This window comes from Argentina silus, assembly GCF_951799395.1.
Source record: "Argentina silus genome assembly, chromosome: 3".
Taxonomy (NCBI): Eukaryota; Metazoa; Chordata; class Actinopteri; order Argentiniformes; family Argentinidae; genus Argentina; species Argentina silus.
In genome coordinates this window covers 17,292,304-17,314,700 of record NC_139657.1, presented here as the reverse complement: position 1 = coordinate 17,314,700, position 22,397 = coordinate 17,292,304, and the positions used below count along the sequence as shown (strand labels likewise).

The 22,397-nt window shown below is 45.8% G+C and overlaps 2 protein-coding genes across 2 annotated transcripts in view; one reads left to right on the top strand and one right to left on the bottom strand.

Annotated features, from left to right (window-relative positions):
* The window catches only part of snrkb (SNF related kinase b), a 22,412-nt gene extending 10,707 nt beyond the window's left edge, over nt 1-11,705 (top strand). The window contains exons 4-7 of the mRNA XM_083665927.1: nt 4,434-4,575; nt 7,154-7,366; nt 7,808-7,948; nt 8,219-11,705. Coding sequence (XP_083522053.1) covers nt 4,434-4,575; nt 7,154-7,366; nt 7,808-7,948; nt 8,219-9,404 — 1,682 coding nt within the window. The 3' untranslated portion in view covers nt 9,405-11,705. The remainder of the gene's footprint in view (nt 1-4,433; nt 4,576-7,153; nt 7,367-7,807; nt 7,949-8,218) is intronic.
* Nucleotides 11,706-11,839: 134 nt separating this feature from the next.
* ano10b (anoctamin 10b) lies at nt 11,840-21,887 on the bottom strand. The gene is made up of 14 exons (XM_083665928.1): nt 21,807-21,887; nt 21,542-21,609; nt 20,327-20,556; nt 19,823-19,996; nt 19,199-19,330; nt 16,317-16,436; nt 15,456-16,115; nt 15,283-15,338; nt 14,394-14,468; nt 13,983-14,147; nt 13,630-13,821; nt 13,262-13,399; nt 13,012-13,128; nt 11,840-12,745 (listed from the first exon to the last, which is right to left on the bottom strand). Exons 3-14 carry the CDS (start codon nt 20,547-20,549, stop codon nt 12,737-12,739), a joined length of 2,061 nt encoding a protein of 686 aa, XP_083522054.1. The 5' UTR covers nt 20,550-20,556; nt 21,542-21,609; nt 21,807-21,887; the 3' UTR covers nt 11,840-12,736.
* Between the last annotated feature and the right edge of the window lie 510 nt (nt 21,888-22,397).

Here is a 22,397-nt window from a genome sequence, read left to right as displayed (position 1 = left end):
TGTGTGTGTGTGTGTGTGAGCATGTGAACGAGCCAGTGGCAGCCTGCCCAGCTCCTAGTGGTTTAATCAGATTCTGTGGCACACTTTGGCTTGGCTGTGCCTGGCACTGAATCCGAGTGTGGAGACGGGTCCAGTTTCCCACAGTCCTGGTCAAAATCCTGGCATTAACCTTAATGAGCCCGGCCACAGCACAGTGTTTAGGTGTGTGTGTGTGTGTGTGTGTGTGTGTGTGTGTGTGTTGATTCATTAGTCTTCTATCTTCAATGCAGGCCATTGTAGGAGTAGGCCCATGACTGTATTGTTTCCACAGGTGGTCCTACTGTTTGTGTATGGCTGAATTAATGAATGCTCATTCACTCAGCATGCTCTCCTGTCCCAGACGAGTAGTCAGGTGTTGGTGTAATCCAGTCATTCAGGTTCAGCAACACTGGGCCAGCTGAGAGACAGAGAGAGAGCGAGCTAAGGCCACTGTCACCACAACTCCTAACAATCCTGGTACTAACAATAAAATATAATATGATGTGATACGATACTATATCATTTGAAACAAGCTAACAGAGGCCACCACTACCACTCTACCTAAGAGCCCTGGCAGGCCTACTGTAACCTTATGACACAACACAATAAGACACAATACAATATGATACAGTACAATATGATTAGAAACAAAGTAACAGGAGCCACAAGTGCCACTATACCAAACAGCCCTGCTACGAGTGTTATGTTACCATACAATACAATACAACATCCCAGAATTGTCTGCTCATGTGGAAATTATTTTGTTCTGGTCAACACATCTTAAATCTACGGTACATGACATACAGTATCAGCATAGTGTTACATGTGAAGGAAGAGCTGTAGAGAGAGAGAGAAAGAGAGAGAGAGTGGGTGTGTGTGTGTGTGTGTGTGTGTGTGTGTGTGTGTGTGTGTGTGTGTGTGTGTGTGTGTGTGTGTGTGTGTGTGTGGCTGTAGTAATATGAGAGCAAGTATCTGTTCATCTGAACAGATCCAGGTTATGGATAATGCTGAGCACCAATGGAATGGGATGTCCCTGAGAAACAGATTAGCTTAGGCCAGGGGGACAGTGAGTCATAAACTCCTCTACACACACATGCACACACACACACACACACACACACACACACACACACACACACACACACACACACACACACACACACACACACACATACACACACACATTCTCCCTCTCTCTCCTTTTATACATATACAAACACAAATGCTCAACCATTTACTCAGTGGACGCATAGTAAAGTATGTACTCTGTGGAATATTGTATCCAGTGTGTACATGTTTGAGTATATCGTATTAATGTAGTGCATTGACAGTCCCTGGGGCATTGACAGTCTCTGAGTTATAACAGCCATGTCTGAACACACTGGTCATATGACGGAGGAGAAACAATGCAAGCCTATGTACTGTAGACCCAGGAGCCAGGATGTACAGTAGGGACTGGAGGGCCTACTCTATGTCTGACACATCACACTGTTATATTACATAATCCAAACAGAGCAGCATGCAGGACAACAGATACCAATCTCTGTGTGTACAGTACGGTTCTATTTTGGTAGAACCAGTATTTACCTTCTGTTCTCCTTAAACAGCAGAAGTCACAGTCACATCACATGTTGTACTCAGCACAGGGAATTTGCAGGCAGTGTCAGGTAGGGGTTACAAGGGGTTAAGTGGGAAGGGCCAGGAACATTTCCCAACCACCTGACCTGCACAGGCAAAAAAACTCCAGGCTGCAATTATAGTTATAGCCTTCTACTGTATCATTTTTGAGTTTTTTTACCGGTCCAGACGTTTGGTCAGGAAAACCTCCTGGCCCTAAAATCATTATTTGCTGTATCTCTTGTCCCCATTACTTCTGTTCTGTTTTCATTCATGAGTCTGACGTTGGTGCAGTTTTTTTTCCGTTGTTTTTGTGGTTCACCCTGATCCTCAGTGTGAAAAAAGTCAGAGAGATGACATAATGTTGGGCATTTAGGGTTCAGTGGGTCTCTCCTCCCCTGCCCCAGTGTGGTACAGAGAGAGAGAGAACAGATGTGATTCGGTAGAGGGAGAGAGAGAGGGAGAGAGAGAGAGAGAGAGAAAGAGAGAGGGACAACACAATACAGAGAAAGAAAAAGTGGGAGATTGAGGGAGAGAGGGGGGGGAGTGTCTCTTAATACTGTATGTACGTACAGAGTATTTCCTCTGAGCGAGGAAGCGGATTTCTCCTCTGGAGACAAACACCATCTGCTAGGATATTTTACACAGAGAACTAGCTGAACTGGTCCTGCCATCAGAGCTACAGAGAGAGAGCGATAGAGAGAGAGTGAGAGAGAGAGAGAGAGACAGACAGAGAGAGAGAGAGAGAGAGAGAGAGAGAGAGAGAGTGCAAGCATTAGGTATACCTTTATTTATAGACAGAGATTGCAGGCATTATACAAGGACAAAAATAATCACAGTGATAGGTAACCTCTGAACCCAGGGATAGAGCATCGGTAATCTGTGCCATGGGCGATCTGGCTCTCTGAGCCAGCCTTAACATGGATACAGTACATCTCTATGGCTGGTTATATGGATGTTAATATGAATAGGTCAGCTCTTCACAGGGTAGTGAACACATTACTTTAATTAATTAGGTTTGTTTGACAGGGTTAGGGTCAGGGTTATATAAATGGGCCAGATGTAACCAGTATGCCTGGGGGGTTGGGGGTGGTATTTGTCAGAGTCTCCAATTGGACAGGAGTCATCTCCTGAGAGAAAAGCTAACTCAAGTTAATGTGTTGTTACATAATGTGCACAAATATGATTTATTGGACTGTGCTTTATTCAATATGGCAGCTCAGCCAAGGAGGCGTTGTTTGTTTTACAGTCCCATGCTCAGAGTCTTATTACTTATTACTTCTCAGCTCCTGCTTGCTTTGTATCCTTGTGTGTGTGTGTGTGTGTGTGTGTGTGTGTTTGTATGTGTGTGTTGAGCAGTGCAGAGCAGCCTTGCATCTGTCAGTAGGACACTAATGTGTGGTAAGAATGTGTGGTATTCCCCAGTGGACTGAAAGAGGGAACAGTCACAGTGGTCTGAGGTTTTTCAATTCACTGTTGCATAACAGTGTTGTAGAGGGAGGGGAATGTTTACAGTATGTGAGATGGTGTGTGTGTTGTGTTGTGTTGTGTGTGCGTGCGTGCATGCGTGCGTGCGTGCGGGCGGGCGGGCGTGCGGGCGTGCGTGTGTGTGTGAGTATGTATGTGAGTGTGTGTGTGTGGGTGTGTGTGTGTATATGCGGCGACAGACACGGGATGAGGAGAAGAGTAGGGGTTATTGTTTATGCTGTCACGTCTTCTGGGACAATGGTAACATGCCAATCAGCATGCATTATCTCCACACTCCCAGCATGCATCTGTGTGCCGCCCACTGTCTTGTCCCATGAGCCTCAGGCTGTGTGTGTCCTCTGACAGCATCAATCAGGGAATTGTCTCTGACACTCTCTAGTGAAGCTCCTCTTCTCTGGAACAATGCTACTTTTATTTTTACAGATAGATGCCGTTTTTGTGAGGAAAAGAGTTGTGTTGTACAGTTACGGTTATAATCAATTCACCATCTCCCTCATCAACAGATTGTTGCTACTCTCCCCTCAACCTCACAACTCTATGCACATGTTTCTTAGAATAGAACGTTGTCTTGGAATAGAACCATCCCACAACAAACCCTGTCTCTGTATTGGTCCCTCCCAGCCCCTCTCTCTTAGTGCTGCTCAACATCACAGATCACTGTGTTCTGGGTTCAGGATGTTCTGAGAGAGGCTTCCAGAGACCTCTGGTTACCCCGGCCAGGCCCGGAGGAAGAGGAGAGGGGAGGAGACAGGAAAGGCACACACACTGAAGAATGTCTGTCAGTACAGGCAAGGCCATAGAGAAAGAGAAAAAAGAGAAAAAGTGTGTGTGTGTGTGTGTGTGTGTGTGTGTGTGTGTGTGTGTGTGTGTGTGTGTGTGTGTGTGTGTGTTGTCTTGTGTGTGTGCGTGTGCGCACGTCTGCGTACATGCCTGTGTGTGTGTGTGTGTGTGTGTGTGTGTGTGTGTGTGTGTGTGTGTGTGTGTGTGTGTGCGTGTGTGTGTGGGTGTGTGTGTGTGCGCGAGCTCACGTGTGTGTGTGTGTCTCTGTGTATCTGTGTGTGGGTAAGAGGTTAGCTGTGTCTCAAGGCCTCTGTGCTAGGTTCCTACCCTGTGTTTGGCACTGTGTACTGTCTGGGACAAAGGGCCGGCTCTGTAGACACAACCACACAGTACTCTTCACCCACTCACTGAACTTGACAACTCAACAGCCTCAGAATCTCTGAAGCTGTCAATGGCCAAACTATCTGTGAATTGATGTATTGCTGGTTGCTTTGAGTGTGATTTGAGTGTGTGTGTGTGTGTGTTCTCAGATATCTGGTCTTTGGGGGTGATTCTCTACATGTTGGTGTGTGGACAGCCCCCGTTCCAGGAGGCCAACGATAGCGAGACCCTCATCATGATCATGGACTGTCGCTACACCGTCCCCGCTCACGTCTCGGCAGACTGCAAGGAGTAAGTACCATCCGTAGATCCATACACCTCATACAGTATACTGGACACTCATATACTTCCGTACATCTGTGTGTGTTACTCAACTCCTGTTACTATTGTTGTCTTGTGAAACATTGACATAATAGGAACAGACAGTGGTTATATAATAGACACCAATAATCTTGCTGCTAGTCATCAGCAGTGTGAGTGACAGTATGAGTATTTTAGGATTCCATTTACTACTGTATGTGCTGCCCTGCCCTAGATCATACCAAGGAACTGGTTCCTCTGCTCGTTCTACCCTACCCTGGCCTTGCCTTCCCCTCCCTGCCATAGATCACATCCAGGAATCTGTTCCTCTGCTAGTCCTAGCATTCCCTGCCATGTCCTCCCTGCCATAGATCATACCTTGGAACCTGTTCCCCTGCTTGTCCTACCCTACCCTATCCTACCCTGGCCTTGCCTTCCCTTCCCTGTTCTGTCATAGGTCATACCCAGGGAGTGTAAACACAGAGGTGGGCAGGGGTGGGGTGAGAAACCTATCAACCCTGTGTCTCCTATCATCCACACTCTAAACTTCACACCACACCCACATGCTCATGCAAACAGCCTTTCGTAATCGGAACACACAGTACTCGCTCACCTGGTTGTTCCTCTCTGTTCCCAAGCTGACCCCCAGCTTTCTACCTAGCTCTTCCACTCTTAAAAAGGGTTTCTACCTAGAACCAAAAAAGGGTTCTTCCGCAGGGACAGCCAAAGAACCCTTTTGGAACCCTTTTCTCAGTGTATGTGTGTATTAAGTGTATCTTAAAGTTCAGCACTTACAGACCTTATCCTGACAAACACTGTCTTTGTGGGTAAAAAGTATTACAGGCCCATAGAAAGCTGTTCTATTTGTGGTTAGAACACCCCTGAAGCTCCTCAACCCAACTATCTGACCTAGGAACAGCCTTTCCCAGGGCTCCTGGGTTTGAGTCAACTGACTATAAGACTCAGACATCTGATCTAGGAACAGCCCTTAATAGAGCTCCTGGGTCTGAATCAGCTGACTATAACAGTAAACACCTGATCTAGGAACAGATCTAAACATAGCCTTGGTCATGTGACACAGGCAGTGATGAAAGCTCCTTTAATGGGAAGATGATTCCTGCAAAACAGAACAGTTTAGTCCTCAGGGCACAATCAACTGAGTGAAAGCAGACATCTCTTCTTTCCTTTTCTGTTCTCTCTCACACACACTCTCTCTTTCTGTTTCTGTCTCTGTTTCTGTTTCTTTCTCTCTCTACCTCCCTCTCTCTTTCTACTCTACTCTTACTGCGTGTGTACAGTACATTAAAGGAACGTCTGTAATTGGTCATCTGTAATTGGAACATCAATTTTGGGACTTTTAAGTTAATGATAAATAGCCACTGATTCTAGAAGAATATAAATGCCTTACAAATGCCTCATGAGCTTCGATCAACTGTCTTACCCCTTCAGAACCCAAAATATAAAATTACATTGTATGTAAACAATGCAATTGTAAACACTTTATAGTTTCAAAACATGGTTAAACTATAATTGTAATCTCATGGATGGTCAGTCCTTGTATCCATAGCTCTGTCTATGAAATTGAGAGTGATTACATTTCCTCAGCTGTTTACCAAAAAAGTGGTTTTGTTGTTGCTACAGATTGCACCTTTAAGTGTTTTCTGTACAAGCTTTTAGTGTTGTGAGGATCAGTAAGGACAGTATGTTAATAATTTATTCATATAAATATTTAAGTATGTGCAAGTATACTGTATACACCCACTCACAACAGAGTTATTTTAGGTTCCGGAAAGCCTGGGGATTTGCATAACTGCCAACATTGAGTGAAGATGACTCAACATATTGGTAAACTGGTGATGTGATGTGGTTAATAATCCTGTTTGAGCAGTGATCAGTTCACCATGCACAAACAAACACATACACACACACAGATTATCTCCTAGTGAGGTGGAGCGAGCAGTTGCTCCCCCTGCTGGTCATTGACATCAACTTGTTACTTCTACACAAGCCAGCTCTCTGCCTCTCTTGCTACTGCAGTGCAATAAAACAGTCAGATGAATAGATGAGCCTGATGCAGACCTTGCATACCTCTCTGTACTCACACACACACACACACACACACACACACACACACACACACACACACACACACACACACACACACACACACACACACTCACACATACACTCACACAAACACACACACACACGCACACACACACACACATACACTATAAGAGATGCATACCAAGTTCCTCTCCTGCGTCAGAGCTTGTGTGTTGATGCGTAGAGTCAATTACCTGTCCCTGCATGGTTGAACCTTAACATATCTGATGTCTGCAGGAGCTTATGAATATTGATTCACTGTCAGATCGACAGTTTTATCTCTTATCATAGACTTGGCTTTGCATGCTCTGAGTATCAATCAGGTGAATGAATATGCAGTACTTCAAATGTGCAAGTCAAGTTTGAGCAAAGCGGGGACACTAGTGTCAAGTTCATAGCAGGTGGATTCTGAACCTCCCCCACTCACACATTCTCTCTCTCTCTCTCTCTTTTTCGTCTCTAGTCTGATCTCCAGGATGCTGCAGAGGGACCCATCTCACCGGGCGTCGCTGGCAGAGATTGAAGGTCACCCGTGGCTGCACGGGGTGGACCCCTCCCCTGCGGGGCACATCGCCGCCCCCCTGACGTCCCACCACAGCCTGTCCCAGGAGGAACATGAGGTCATCCTACAGGCCATGACCAGTGGCAACATCGCAGACCGCAACGCCATCCAAGAGTGAGGAGCTCTCTCTCTCTTCGTGTTTTATTGTGTTCACTTCTCTCCTCTCCTTTCCTCTCCTCTCCTCTTCTTCCCTTTCCTCTCCTCTCCTCTCCTATTCTCTCCTTGTTTCTCCTCTCCTCTCCTCTCCTATCCTATTCATCCTCTCCTCTCCTCTCCTCTCCTCTCCTCTCCTCTCCTCTCCTCTCCTCTCCTCTCCTCTCCTCTCCTATTCTTGCTCTTCATCGTTGTCTCCCCAACTCAATCTACCTCTCTTCCTCATGTCTCTATTCCTCTCAATATCCTTCCCCTTCTTCTGTACACTCCTATAGATCATAAAACATAGTTAAGATAACAAAAGACAAGGACATATGCCTAGTGTGTGTGGTGTGTACTGCAGTACTAACAGGCTGTTGTGTTATGACTGTGAACCTCCTCTGACCTGTGTTGTTTTCCCAGGGCTTTGGAGGCAGACCGCTACAACCACATCACAGCTACATACTTCCTACTGGGAGAGCGCATCTTGAGGGACAAGCAGGAGCAGCCTGGCCAGACTGTTCAGGTGGACAGCGCATGGTCCCAGCCCCCTCAGCTACAGCAGTAAGCCTTAAAGTTCATACAGTACCAGTCAGTTACAGGATACAAAATAGCGTTTTCTTCAATCACTTGAGGTGAGTTTGGTTAAGCTTGCACAGCTTAATGGAACCAAAGCAATAGTCACAAAAGTACAAACCCTCCTACTAAATAAAGCACATTATATTTGGGAGAAAACAAATACTATATGTATCCAGGTTTGGTGGTTTGGTTTTATCCAGGCCAGTATGTGATTGTGAACACTATTAAAGTCCAATCCCACTCTCCCTTCTACAGGAGGCCTCTGTCTGAGCCTCTGGATCTGCAGGAGAGGGGTCTACTTGGACCAGACACCTTTAGAGGGGCCCTGTTGACAGGCTGTGCCCGCCGAGGGGTGGCTGAGTCTGGGGACTTGGCAGCCCCACGGGCCCCCCTGCTGCTGCAGCCTGGATACCCAGAAAATCCCCTCCATGACTACACAGCACCCTGCCAAGGTCTCACTCTGCACCCTGCGCCCCCCGACGAACCCCTACAGCACGTCAAGAACCTAGGAGCCTTGCAGCAGATCTGTGAGGAAGAGGAGGAGGAGGAAGAGGAGGAGGACGATGATGTTCAACTGCCTCACAAATTGGGCTTAGTGTCGAGAGTGGGTCTCGTCAGACTAGCCCCAGATCAGTGTGAGGGAGTGGGTCTGTTGGCCACCATGGTGGAGGAAGTCCTTGAGGAAGAGAGGGAGGAGGGAGAGAGGGAGGAGGGAGAGAGGGAGGAGGGAGAGAGAGAAATGCAGGAAAGAAGTCCCAGTCAGATCAGGGAGACAGAGGAGCTACAGCTAACAGCCAGACAGGAACAAGATATGTTAGCTAACATGCCAGTTAGCTTAGGCAGTCATGTGACTTCAGACCAGCCAATCAGTGGTGTAGAAGAACAGGGTCAGACAGCAGTTGGTAGAGATAGCCCCCTCAGCCCTAAAGTCCCGCCCCCATCCCTGCCGCGCCTGGTGGGGGTGCAGTGTTGCCGGGGGCAACAGGAGACCCCCAGCCCAGACATCATGGAGGGGGTAGATGTTATGCTTGAGAACAACAACAACGACACCATATCCATGCTTCAGCTCCTAGAACAGGGTGACGCCCCTGGCACCTCCCCCCGCTCCCTGCCCCGCAACCACTGTGTGGACCTGGGCCCGGACGGGGTGGAGACACGCAAGTTGGGGGGTCCGGGGGGGGAGGGGTGGTCCGAGGGGGAGACTGTAGAGGAGCTCCACATGGACAGGTCCCACAATGCAGTGCAGGGCCGCTGCGGGCCCCGGGAGGTGGGGACTGACCCCACGGTGAGGGCGGACCCTGCCAAGGGTAAGAACGTGAACTTGCGGGACCGCCTACTGCAGTTCCCTCTCTGTGAGAAAGCCCTGTCCTTTAACATACAGCCAACCTCCAAGGAGAAGCTGCTGCCCTTCGCCCAGTACAACTGCTGCCACGTACTGTAGAAACGCCTGGAGATGCAGGTGTTCAGACTGGAGAACTGTTGCATTTATGTATAAGGTCAATGTTATGTATACAATGTAAATGTGACAAACTCTATTGCAGGGTGATGCTAGAAAACCACGGTGGACCAAGCACCAAGTTCATTAGTAGTCTTGACTCTTCTACCAAGAACTTCAATGTTTCTGAATATACTGTATGCCACCTGATGGGTATACAGCGTTACCTTTCTAGCATTGGACACTGTATTGAACTGTATACCTCTCAGACCACTCACTCCATCCCCTTGATGCGGGGGATGAAGGGTTCCCCCCTACCCGCCCCACCTCAGGCTTCCTACAGCCTCACAGCAGCACAGACACAGCCTCTCACTGTTCCATGGCCTGTCTTCAAACACTGCTATCGGAACTCTATCTTACTGTGACCTCAGAAGTGTTCCAGCCACAGAGTTGCATATGATTAATTCTAATTCTGTGGTTCCCGACTAGTTTTAGAAACAAGTTCTAGTTATATAAGTGTGGCCCCTCTTCCAGCTCTTTTTACTTTGTGAGAGTAAACCGATATTTAACCTATCCTCCCTGTGCTGCTAATGTAAACTGAACTACAAAAACTGCTTCTTGTGTAGTCTTGACAGACCATTACTATAGCTTTGTATTGCTCATTTAAAAGCCCTTGTATTGTAGCTCCTCATTTTGCACTAGCTTAACTAGAACTGAGCCCATGTTAGCATTATGCTATGTCACTCTTGAGGCCTGCTAGCACTACAGTATTATGGGAATGTGAGAGATGATGCATGCTATAGACTGTAGAGGTTGAACCTGATACACTTTGCATCAGCAGCCTACATAAGCTTAGCTAGCGGCCCAGCTTAGCATAGCTCAGTTTAGTTAGACCTATCTTAGCTTAGTTTAGCTTAGGGGCCGAGGGAGGGTCTAAGCTCTTGACAATGCAGCTGGAAGCATGGCATCATTTAACACTGAGACTACAGACAGAGGTGACAGTGTTGGTGCACAGATGTTGGTGCATGCAAAATCTGAGAGGTGTAGCAAGACTTTGGACCTAAAATGACTGTATTGCAGGGAGAGAGAAATCTGTGAACAATAGCTTACTTTTGGACAGAGAGTTGTTGTTTTTTTAAAATGGATATGATATTGACTATGGAAATGCAGGTCTTCCAGATTGTACATATGTACTTTATTTAAAAGAATATCTAATCCTTATTCTTACAAAATGTTCATGAACCCTTTTACTGTATTATGTCAAACAATAATAATGTTTTTTTGGTTTATTTTTTTCACACATCGAGAGATTAGTGATTTTATTATTAGTTCCTCTTTATTGTTTTGTGTGTTCTAAGTGTGGCAGAATTGATCAGTCTTATGAGTGATGACAGATACTACATATTCCTGTATATCAATATTATTTACCACATATGCCTATGTGTGCATCTAGGCCCTTAAACAAACCCTTGTATGTTGTTGTTGGACTTGCCTGGTGACGTGTACTGTAACTGTATACATTCTAACACTGTTGAGTGTTTTCTTACAGTATATATATATATATATATATATATATATATATATATATATATATACAGAAACTGTGTGTACATATATCGTACTTATGTGTACATGCTACAAAGATACAGTGCTGTCACTACCATACATGCTACACTATGAAGAGATGCCACTTGACCACATCAGAAACCCTACTCTGGGTAGGAAATAGCTTTTATGCAAAGAATAAATAGAGAGAGAGAAAGAGAGAGAGAGAGAGAGAGAGAGAGAGAGAGAGAGAGAGAGAGAGAGAGAGAGAGATGTGTGTAAAGAGAGTCTTGAGGAAATATAGTCTCATTCCTTTTAGTTGAACGCACAGAGGATCCAGGGAAATGGCTATGAGTGCAGCATTGTTCAAAATGGCACTTGTTCGTTGTTACAGTCTTACAATATATCAAAGAGTGCTGTAGTGATGGACACAGAGCACTGCTCTAAAATGTCACACAAACCATAAAGATAGAGAACAATATCTATATGTACTATCTACTGTTTCAATCTCTATGACACAGTCACATACTAGATAAGGACACTACAACACCTCCCTGTCCCTCTCTTCCTTGTTCCTCCTGTTTCTCATTAGACAGAGGTCTCTCCATTCCACCAATCAGCTGTCTTCTCTTCCTCACCTGACCTGGAGTCACCTGTGTGTGTCCCCAGACCCGTTGACCCGCTTTAAAAAAAAAACTAGGACTATGTCTCGATGAGATTAATTTATTTTTGTATTTATTTATTAAAATGGATTAAACCAGAGACTTTGGTGTGGTGAGGTAATTTATTTAATGTTATTGATTAAACAATGTTATTATCTAATGATTATACCATTGCATCTCCTTACTGAAGCTATCGACTGCTACTTCAGCATAGTTTCTCTTTACAGTAAGAGAGGCAGGTCAAATACAAGAGAATCCGCCCAATGCATGTCAGTACCTTTTGACCACAGCACGGAAAGAAATGCACTTTTAATTGTTGTGATATGTACAGTGCAATATTTGGTTTATTTGGACAAACACAATCATTAGCTGCATGTCACGTAGCACTGTTCTGTATCTGGTCTAAAAATGGTCATTCAGCAGTGAGATACAGATGATATGACTGTAATACATAATCCATTTCAACCCCATCAACAGCCTAACTCCAAACACTTTGGTGTTTCAATGAAAGTGCACATCTACGGTATTATTAGCATATAAGTACTGTGTGGTATTTAGTGCGTAGATGTGGTACTTAATGGAATGGTGCTGTGACGCCTGTTACAGTGAGTTAGTGTACACTCTATACAGTATCTATACACTCAATGCAAAACTCAGAATGTGAAAGTATTCACTATGGTAAAATGTACAGTGTGATAAAATGTATTCAGCAAGCATAGTATGTGCCACACACTATTCAAATAAAAACAAAGCTAGGCAGTATTTCAAGATGTCATAAACACATCTTGCTGCCTTAACATAGAACCAACAAAGCTTTTTAGCTTTCATTTGGTTCTTTTCCCTTAAAACCAGTCCTGGGCCATCTCCTCTAGCACTAAGGTATCTTCCATTACATGAGAGACCTCTCCAGTCAGTTACCGGAGTGGTCCTCCAGGGGGAGACACTGAGTGCAGTTCTTGGGGCAAGGCAGGCTAATGGTTCTGCTCCAGGGGTTTGGGTGTCGAGGCCAGACTTTGTTCTGGTTCCTTCTGGTCATTGTTAATTATGACAGTTGGTTCTGATGAACCTGGGTCCAGACCAGCATCAGAAATGCCACAGGTCTGGTCTCACAACTTGCTGGTCTCACAACTATCACAGCTTCTGTAGGAGACACAGTGAAAAGAACAGTGTGGTGTGCAGAAAGCTAGTTGCTTCAGTGAAAATCAGGGATATTCAATTAGCATTGAAGTTAATTCAGATTCAATTCAGTAAACTCAGGGGGTAGACTCAAGTTCAGTTCATGAATTGAACATTTCCTGTTATTTTCCCATGTTGACTTATCAATACATGATGTCAACTGATTGTACTGAATTAAAATTCATTCACTATTAGTCTTGATTCTTTTTCCAGATTTGATTGAGTCTCACCTGCTGTCCTAGTGCTTGCATGGAGTGGAACTCGATCTGCTCCCTCTTGATTCTGACCCAGTCTGGCTCATCTGGGATCATGAAGGCTAGGATCATCTTCACCACGATCAGGATATGCTGGACACCACAAACACACACACACACACACACACACACACACACAAACACACACACACACATATGTCAGCAGAACAGAAAATGACACAATGATGATATGATATACAAAAGCACACAATGATAATGACTGTACCTCGACCAGGATGGCGAAGAGCATGATGTTCCTGCTGCTGACTCCTCCCTCAAAACAGAACTCTCTGACCCTCGGAGACAGCAGCAGCAGCCAGCAGTTAGACATGACTGACACAAAGCCTAGTACCTCGAACGCAGTCTGAGAAAGACACACACACACACACACACACACACACACACACACACACACACACACATATGCATGCAATAAAAGAGATATGGAAATGGTTACAGATACAGACATGTGTGCTATGACATAGATACAAATTATATTTTTCACCACTCTCTTTCCACATCCATTAATCCACTAGTGACATGCCCTTTCTGTTTGTTGACATGCTGACACTCCCTCTCTACACCCCCTCTGACCTGCCAGACGCCCATGTTGGCCACCGGGGCAGAGAAGGGCTTCCGGAACAATTTGCAGATTTTGTAGGCGTCGGCTCGTAACTCTGTGACGTTGTTGATGAGCAGAAGGAGGGCCGTGAGGGGGTACACACATGAGAAAAGACTCAAGTACCCAAACTGCACCAGTAACTCAATGTACTCTGAAAAAAGTCCCTGAAACACATAGATACATAATGAGATGACACATCATTTGATTTATTCCGGAACAAAATGGTCTAATAATGGATGACATAAATGTGACAAGACACAAAAATAGATAGATTATTTTGATAGATTTATTTATAATTCATTCATTCACAGATCATTAGACTCACTGGAAAAGTAGGTAAAGTTCTCTGGGCTCTCAGTTTGTCCTCCTCTGGGTCGTCTTCCTGCTGTTTCTTCTGAGGAGTGTTGAGGAAGCGGTCCACTATGAACGGAATCACCACCTCTGTACACTGGTTCATCAGCTGAGTCACAATCAGCAGAGAGGCAAGCCTCTGTAGGCAGACACAAATAGTTACATACTGTACACACACACACACACACACACACACACACACACACACACACACACACACACACACACTGGCATGTGTTCAGTGCACAGAGCGAACATCATCTGTTCTGTTACAGAACGCAAGAGAGGCAAAGTGACATACAGTGATAATGACATACAGGGCTTGGTATGTATATACACCATCTGTTCACCCATGTTACAGTGCTGCCCAGCTATCAGCACTTACCTTCCGTAGCAGTGGTAGGTCCTGTTTGTAGAAGGCGATGTGGAAGAGCACAGCAAAGTAGTTGAAGAAGGTGAACTGAAAATGAGGGAGATAAGAATATGCTGTAAATTTGATGGGGTTTTTTGTTGTTGTTTTTTTAACTTTTCTTTATTTTGGCAGGGAGTCCCATTGAGACCAAGGTCTCTTTTACAAGGGAGCCCTGCATACACACAATTTACAACCATACATCAAAATGACAACATTATAAAACACAATCAAGAAAAACAATCAAATGTTTCAGCAAAGTCAACAAAAATTAAGTGTCACCAGAACAACCAACTGTAATGTACTCTGTAGATTCCAGCAGTGAGGTGCACAAAAACTGAAAGCGGATTTACCCAATTCGGTGGAGACCCGAGGAATCTCAAGAATGAACCAACTATGAGAAGGAGTTTGTTACTTATGTTCTTATACTTCAATAATGAGGTGAGGAAAGCCGGGAGCTTATTGAGTAGGGCTTTGTACACAAAAAATGTAATGGTGCGATCTACAGGACTTTAACGAGGTCCAGAAGACCTTTTGGTAAATAATCAATATTGTACAGTATCAGAAAATCTTCTTCCCAATGGAGGATGGTTAACACAGTTGTGTATACATACACCTGAGACTACCTGCTTTACACCTGCCTGTATCAAAGCTTTTTATCAGGGATGCAGTTTGGCAGTTTGACAGTTTGGCAAAGACAGAGAGAAAGAGATAGAGAGAAAGGGGAGCAGTGAGAGAGCAGGATGGGAGAGGAGAGGAATGGATAGGCAGATGGGGAAGAGGAGGCAGATAAGGGAGGATAAGAGAGGCAGAAGGGGGTGAAAGACAGGAGAGAAGAGGTGGGAGTAGGAAGAATGTGACTAACCAGCAGGACCTTGGTGGTGTGGTGGTTCTGGAAGGACGACTCCTCTCTGTGGTTCTCTATGAGGGGTTATGAGACTGATTATTAGTGATCATTAATATGATTATTGATTGTTTAACCACTCTCACCCCCTCTCTCTCCTCCCTACCCTCCCTCCCTCCCTCCCTTGCCCTTACCCCACTCTGTCAGAGCCAGAGCCACGCTGCGGTAGACGGTCCCCAGCATGTTGGTGTAGACAATGTGAGCTATGGAGGGCAGGTAGAGCAGGGCTCCAGACAGCAGGGAGCCCCAGTCCTCATGGAGCCTCTGGACCATCGCCTCCCCCTGGTAGAACCCTGCCATGCCCATCACCACCAGGCCCAGGAACATCCCCACCAAGGGCAGGGAGACCAGCCCCACCCTCAGCTGCCTCTGCCACTCCGGGAACAGGGGCTCCACACGCCCTGTCACAGGGTTCACCCCCAGGGTGCCGTGGTAACCGGGGCGGGGCTCGGCGAAGCGCTCGGCCAGGTGGAATGTCCCCCAGTGGTGGGAGAGGGAGGAGCTTCGGCGCTTCCAGAACTCCATGACCAACGTGGACCACAGCATGCTGAAGACGGCCTGGACCATGTGACCGCTCACAGAGGTGCCATCCTCGTCTTCATGCCCCACCCCCACCGCTGCCTCCACCCCCTCCTCTGCCTGCTCCTTCCCCGCCCCGCCCGATGCCCCACCCCCAGGCAGCAGGAAGGTGAGGATCACGCCCAGTAAGGCAGGGGGCACTAGAGCCCAGGTGTAGAACTCCAGGAAGCTGAAGTAGAACGCCACTGTGCCTCCAAAGTAGGCCTGAATTGCATCTGCACAGAGAGAAACCATGATATGACATATGAAGAGAAATGTGTGTGACATACAGTATACAGTACTGTATTACTGTGTGTATATGTGTGTATGTGTGTATGTGTGTGTGTGTGTGTGTGTGTGTGTGTGTGTGTGTGTGTGTGTGTGTGTGTGTGTGTGTTCATACCTGTGTGTGTGCATTCATGCCTGTGTGTACATACCAAGTGGCTGACCCCATAGCTGCTTCCCTGAGTACCACTTTCTGCCGAGGTCCTTCAGTCTCTGCTGGTCATGGAGAGGGAAGACATCTTGGATCACTCCCAGCTTCTGCAGCTTCTGACCTGCAGAACATAGAGAAAAGGATTATGAGGCAGGAGAAGGAGCTCGGTGGAGGTTATGCAACCACGTCGTTACTGTATAAACATAACCTAGAGTCTTTTGGAATGATGAGACATATTATTAATAGCAGTAGTAGTAATAATACTACGGAAACGTGTTTTTACACACATGAGGTAATACATTATAGATTATAGTTCTCAGAGACAGAAACAAATAAGTGAGCAGTGGGTCAGTGAGCAGCAGACCCTGTATCATCCACCAGAGGGGGTAGGGGGGTGGGGGATGCTCGACTGTAAAACAGCTTAGCTCAGCAACACCATGACAGAGAGGATAGAAACGCTGATAGAAAACGCTGAGGTAAACAGAATATTTATAGTTTCTCTCGAGTTCAGAATTCAAATTCTCTCTCTCTCTCTCTCTCTCTCTCTCTCTCTCTCTCTCTCTTTCTATCTCTCTCTGAGAATGGCCAGAGTAGAATTATTCACTGCCTTCGCTCAGCTAGTGGACAGGAGCTCACTGGGCCTACTGAAATCTGGAAAAATCCCAAAAAGTGTGAGCACGCACATGATGTAATGGTGTCACAGCAGTTCTCTAATGGCCTCCCACAGGTGGTTGCTGGTTGAGATGGTTCAGTGACGGTTGAGATGGTTGGAGCTGCCTGCGGGCCTTCTTGCGAGTGTGCAGGCTGCCAATGTTGTTTTGAGACAGATATTGGGTTCTGTATTTGCCAAAAGAGGAGGGGAGCAGGGGCTTGTGCACCTTGCCAGTAGGGCTGCTGCATTGTGTCCCCAGTTCATTCAGCGATTGTTTTATGGGTCAGTGGATGTGGTCTGGAGGGGGGTGGATGTGGTCTGGAGGGGGGTGGCAGGTCATATATTGCGTCTGGTGGGGATAGGCCTAGAGTAGGCCCTCTTTATGGTGGACAGCAATGGACTCCCTAGGGATGGGGTCCCCCCCCCTTTTACAGAGGTCTCCTTAGGGTTTGGGGGCTCATGTAAGTGTGCAGACTTCTTCCCAACAGGTTTGGTTCACTGGCTCCTGGAGGAGCCTCTGGTGTATGGAACAAGGCTGGACCTCACTACAGCGGTTGCTCCTCAGCTGTCAGAGCCTCTGGTGAAAGCGAAGGTCATCAGCCTAAAGCACCTAATGGACCTGGCTGGGCCCGCCTTGCAGGAGCACCTGGGGGTGAGGTCGGCAAGGTTCGTGGACCAACTGCTGGGGAGGTGCAGGCAGGCTCTGTCAGTGGAAGACTGGGAAACACTCATGGAATACAACAGTAAACCCCAGGTGTCCAACGCCAGTACACCCTTCCCCCAACTGTCAGACTGCACTGCTGCACCACTGCTTGCTTTGGGGTGTTGGAGAGGGTTGGGCTAACAGGGAAGGTGTTGTTCAGGAGTTGTGTTAAGGTACTGAACAAAGACAAGCTGAAAGGCAGGGCTGACACCCCATGGCAGGTAAAACTGGGCGTGGAGGAGAATATGTGACCAGCGTGGGGAGCACTGTATAAACCATTGTTGTTTCACTGGAGAATGTTGCATGGCATCATTGCGGTGAATGCTGTTGTTTCAGTACTAAACACAGATGTTAAAAGACCATGTTTCAACATTCAGTTAATGTGCAATGAAGGTGTATTAAAACGCAACTCGAAGAATTCAAATTCTCTCTCTCTCTCTCTCTCTCTCTCTCTCCACTCTCTCTCTCTCTCTCTCTCTCTCTCTCTCTCTCTCTCTCTCTCGTGAAAATACGAAAGAATTATAATGTTTTTCTATTATTAGAGGGGAATCTACTCATATTTTAGGTATCCGATTATTCTCAAAAAATTCTCTCCAACATTTGTAAAAAAAATCCATTGGTTGCATGATTGACCATCTTTTGTTCAAAACCTTTGTTCATAGGTGTATACAACTTTTTCATGATCCGATGCTGTCAGAGGTCTCACATTTTAAGAGGATGTTTTTACCACACCCTCTAGTGATTGACTGCAATCCTACAAAATAATAATCTATATTATTTACATATATTTACAGATATATTGAAATAACTCTAACTAGTTATTTCACACAAACTATCATATGTACACTCGCATGACATAATCTCCTCATGAGGCTGATTATGCTCTCTCATAAGGGAAGCCTACATCAAACCATTATTTTTATTATTATTTTTTTGTTGTTTTTTTGTTTTCATTAACATTTTTAACTTCTGTCTCACAATGCACATTTTAGACGACCCAACAATAACGTAACGTTTGGTTTAATTTTATTATTAATCAAATATTCATATTCATATATATGACATTTTATATTGAATTTTTTCTTATTATTCTATTACTTTTTAGGGGAGGCTTCTCGACAAGCCCTACCAGGTTTCTTAACCTCTCCTGCACAATTTGCCTTTTTTTTTTATCTTGTCTTTTCCTAATCGTAAATAAATAATAGTAAGAAAGTAAGAAAAAAACATTGGAGTTTAGAAGCCAGGTTTAAGTGAGTGTTTTTTAGTCTCCCATTGAGAGACCATGCATAATAGCTCTCTGGCTGGGTTGGGAGTTAAGTAAATATTACAATTAATCTTTACAGGTTACAGATGCCCTTAGAGGTTACATAGAGGCCCTATGAAGTAGCATAGAGTCCCTATTGAAGTTACAAGGTAGCCCACATACACACACACACACACACACACACACACACACACACACACACACACACACACACACACACACACACACACACACACACACACACACACACACACACACACTCACATATGTTCTCCCTGGCCTCCAGAGACTCCTGTAGTCCAGGGATCCTCTCATTCCTTTGAGCTCGTAGAGAGTCCAGCTCATACTTGACTATGTACTGGCGCTCTGCTAGAGTCAGGAACTCCTCCATGTCATCTGGTCACGGAAGAGACAGGTGTCAATCACAACCATCATCCATCTCCATGATGCTTTGGTTATTACTGTACCACAGGTTAACACTTTACAGTATGTTGCTCTATAGCTGTGTAGTAAGGTATATGCTTTACCCACCACAGTTCTTCTACAGTAAATGTGTATTGCATTCTTACTGAATGCATACAGGGTTCTGAAATATTACAAAACATATACAGCTCGAAGTAAACACACATACGCACACACACACACACACACACACACACACACACACACACACACACACACACACACACACTAGTAATTTACGAGTAATGGAAATGTGTCTTTTGCATAGATACCCCCTTGAAACACATACACTATGCTCTGCATGTCTAAACCTAGGGTGGTGTAGTTTGGCACGCACACAGAAAGAACAAAACTCCACTCTCCTGTATTGTTGCCGAGTTGTCATGTCTCCCCACCGGCCCCACCATGTGTGTAGAGCAGCCTTACCAGCATGGCTAAAGTTGTCTCTGTCCTGGAAGGAGAAGGCTGCCATGTCTCCATTGTCGTACTTCTTACACAGACCCAGGTCTTCTGTAGCTCTGAGCAGGGTGCAGCGAGGGGCCGACACCACAATCACGTCCCCTCCCTCATCCTCTCCAGGGTGGACTAGTAACTGAGCCCCTAGACCAGGGGTGGAGGAGAGAGAGTCATCATTTAATATGACCCCTGTCTCAAATGCACTAGTCCTATATCTTGGCTCTAGGAGGTCACAGGGCATGCACTGCAGGCATTTATTCCTGCCCAGTAGTAACTCTAATCTGATTCAACTAACAAAACTTTTATCAATCAACCAATCATCAACCTCTTGATGAGCTGAATCAGATACTGTTAATACTGGGCTAGAACAAAAACCTGCACACCTTGTGAGTCAACTGGTCCAAGATTAAAGAACACTGACTGCTCTAGCACCCGATCTTTGACCCTGCTGTTGACCCCTCGCTGACCTCTCACCTCCGTCCTTCTCAGGAGCCTCTATCATGGAGAGGAGCCATCTCTTGGTGGCAGGCTGGATGTTTTCTGACAGCTTGATAAGTACCAGGGGCTCCACATGCTCCGACACACAGCAGGGGCAGCTGACCTTTGTCCAAGCCCCTGCGGCCAGACCCCCATGACCACCCTGAGGCTCCACCTTCTCCTGGACGGACCCCACATCATCACCAGCCAGTGATGTCATCGCGTCCCTGTGGAGAGGCAGCAGGTTTGAGGGTGAGGTGTTTTGGAGAAAAAGTTTTCCCTCTCAGTTCAACAAAAGAGCAACATATTCAGCCACCTGTAATCCCCAACCAAGGTGCTTGAGTAGAGGAGCAGACTGGATATGTGAGATGTGCTCAGCTCCTCTCAGGCGGAAACCTTTCCTTGTTCCTTGCAGTTGTCAGGTGATAAGCTCTGTACTGTCATTCACACGTTTAGATGGACAGCTCAAATGACCATAGAAGGCACTGTCCACAGGTTGGAAAGCCGTTACATTTGCATGTGATGCAGCCATACATCCGTCAACCCATATACCATCCTCTATGGGTGCATCTCAATAGACTAAAATGGCTTCCTCTCCTCCTCTCTTCTTATCTGCACTACTGAAAGACACAGGATACAGGTCAAGGCAATGTGGTGGATGCCTATTGGGAATCCACTTTCATCTGTTCGGTTATTTCACATGAACGCAGATGAAGGAAAGGAGACAAGGAAGGAAGACACTTTGGACTATTGGGATGCACCCTTTACTGTATATGACTCTGCAGGCAGTAAGGGCAGAGGAAGATGTGAGTTAGAGAACAGGTCATAAACACAGGTCATAAACATGAGTCAACACAGGAGAGAGATCAAGTTAACTGACACAGAAACCAGGTCTCAAGCAGACAGTCTACACACCGGCAGTACAGAGACTTCATGTCAGTGCACGAATCTCACTGCTTCACATCAGTGTCTCTTCAGTCTCACTTGAATGTTGTGTGTCAAGAACTAACCACATGCAGAAGCAGAAGGTTGCGAGTGTGGGTGTGTGGGTATCACACCTCAGAGCAACTTCCTTCCTCCGTGTACTGGCTATGTTTACAGAGACAGAACATAAACTGTACATCTTAGCCAAAAGGAGAGCAGAGGAGTGAAAGTAGGATAGAGAGGAGGAGTGAATGAGAGAGGGAGAGTGGGTCAGACACTGTACCGTACCTGATAGGGCGCTGAGATTGGGGATTACAGTCCTATGCGGATGGCTGGCCCACACCCCATCCAGTATACTGTTAGAACACACACACACACACACACACACACACACACACACACACACACACACACACACACACACACACACACACACACACACACACACACACACACACACACACAAAGAGACACACACACTGTGATCCTGAAGTCAAACTCCTGTTGGCAAACATAAACACACGCTCACACACACACACACACACACACTTACACACTCTGTATATATCCTTGTTGATGGTACAACCGTTGGAGTTGCTGGAATGCAGAGAAACTTCTTCCTCCCAGCAGGGTGTGGAGCGAGCACTGCGTTTATTTTTCCTCCAAGGCACCTCCCATTTCTGCCTCTGTCCCAGCCTCTCCTGCACCCCTGGGTCCTAATGTCTGCCATAACTCTGGCTCACATGCCACACCCACAAGGAAACAACTGAAAACCAGCATGACGCACACTGTGTGAGCATCACAGTTCTGCATATCCTATTAGATATGCATATTTTAGATGTTAGTTTAGTTGTTGTTGATGTTAGTTTTGAGATGCTTTGAGGTAAGTGGAGGTATGAAAAAGAAGAAGAAGTCTCATCCATGCCTATGAGAATGACTGGTGAAATCATCATCCTAGTCAGTGGTGTGTAATGTCATTATGATGGCATGTTTATGCTGAATGCCCCCAACTGTAGATGATCCACTAAACAAGGATCGTGTACAATCATACAATATTCAGCAGTCTTGTACATCTGTGTGCAGTCCTATGCAAACCACTTATAAACCATTGAACAATTCAAATGATATTGATAAAGCATAAGAG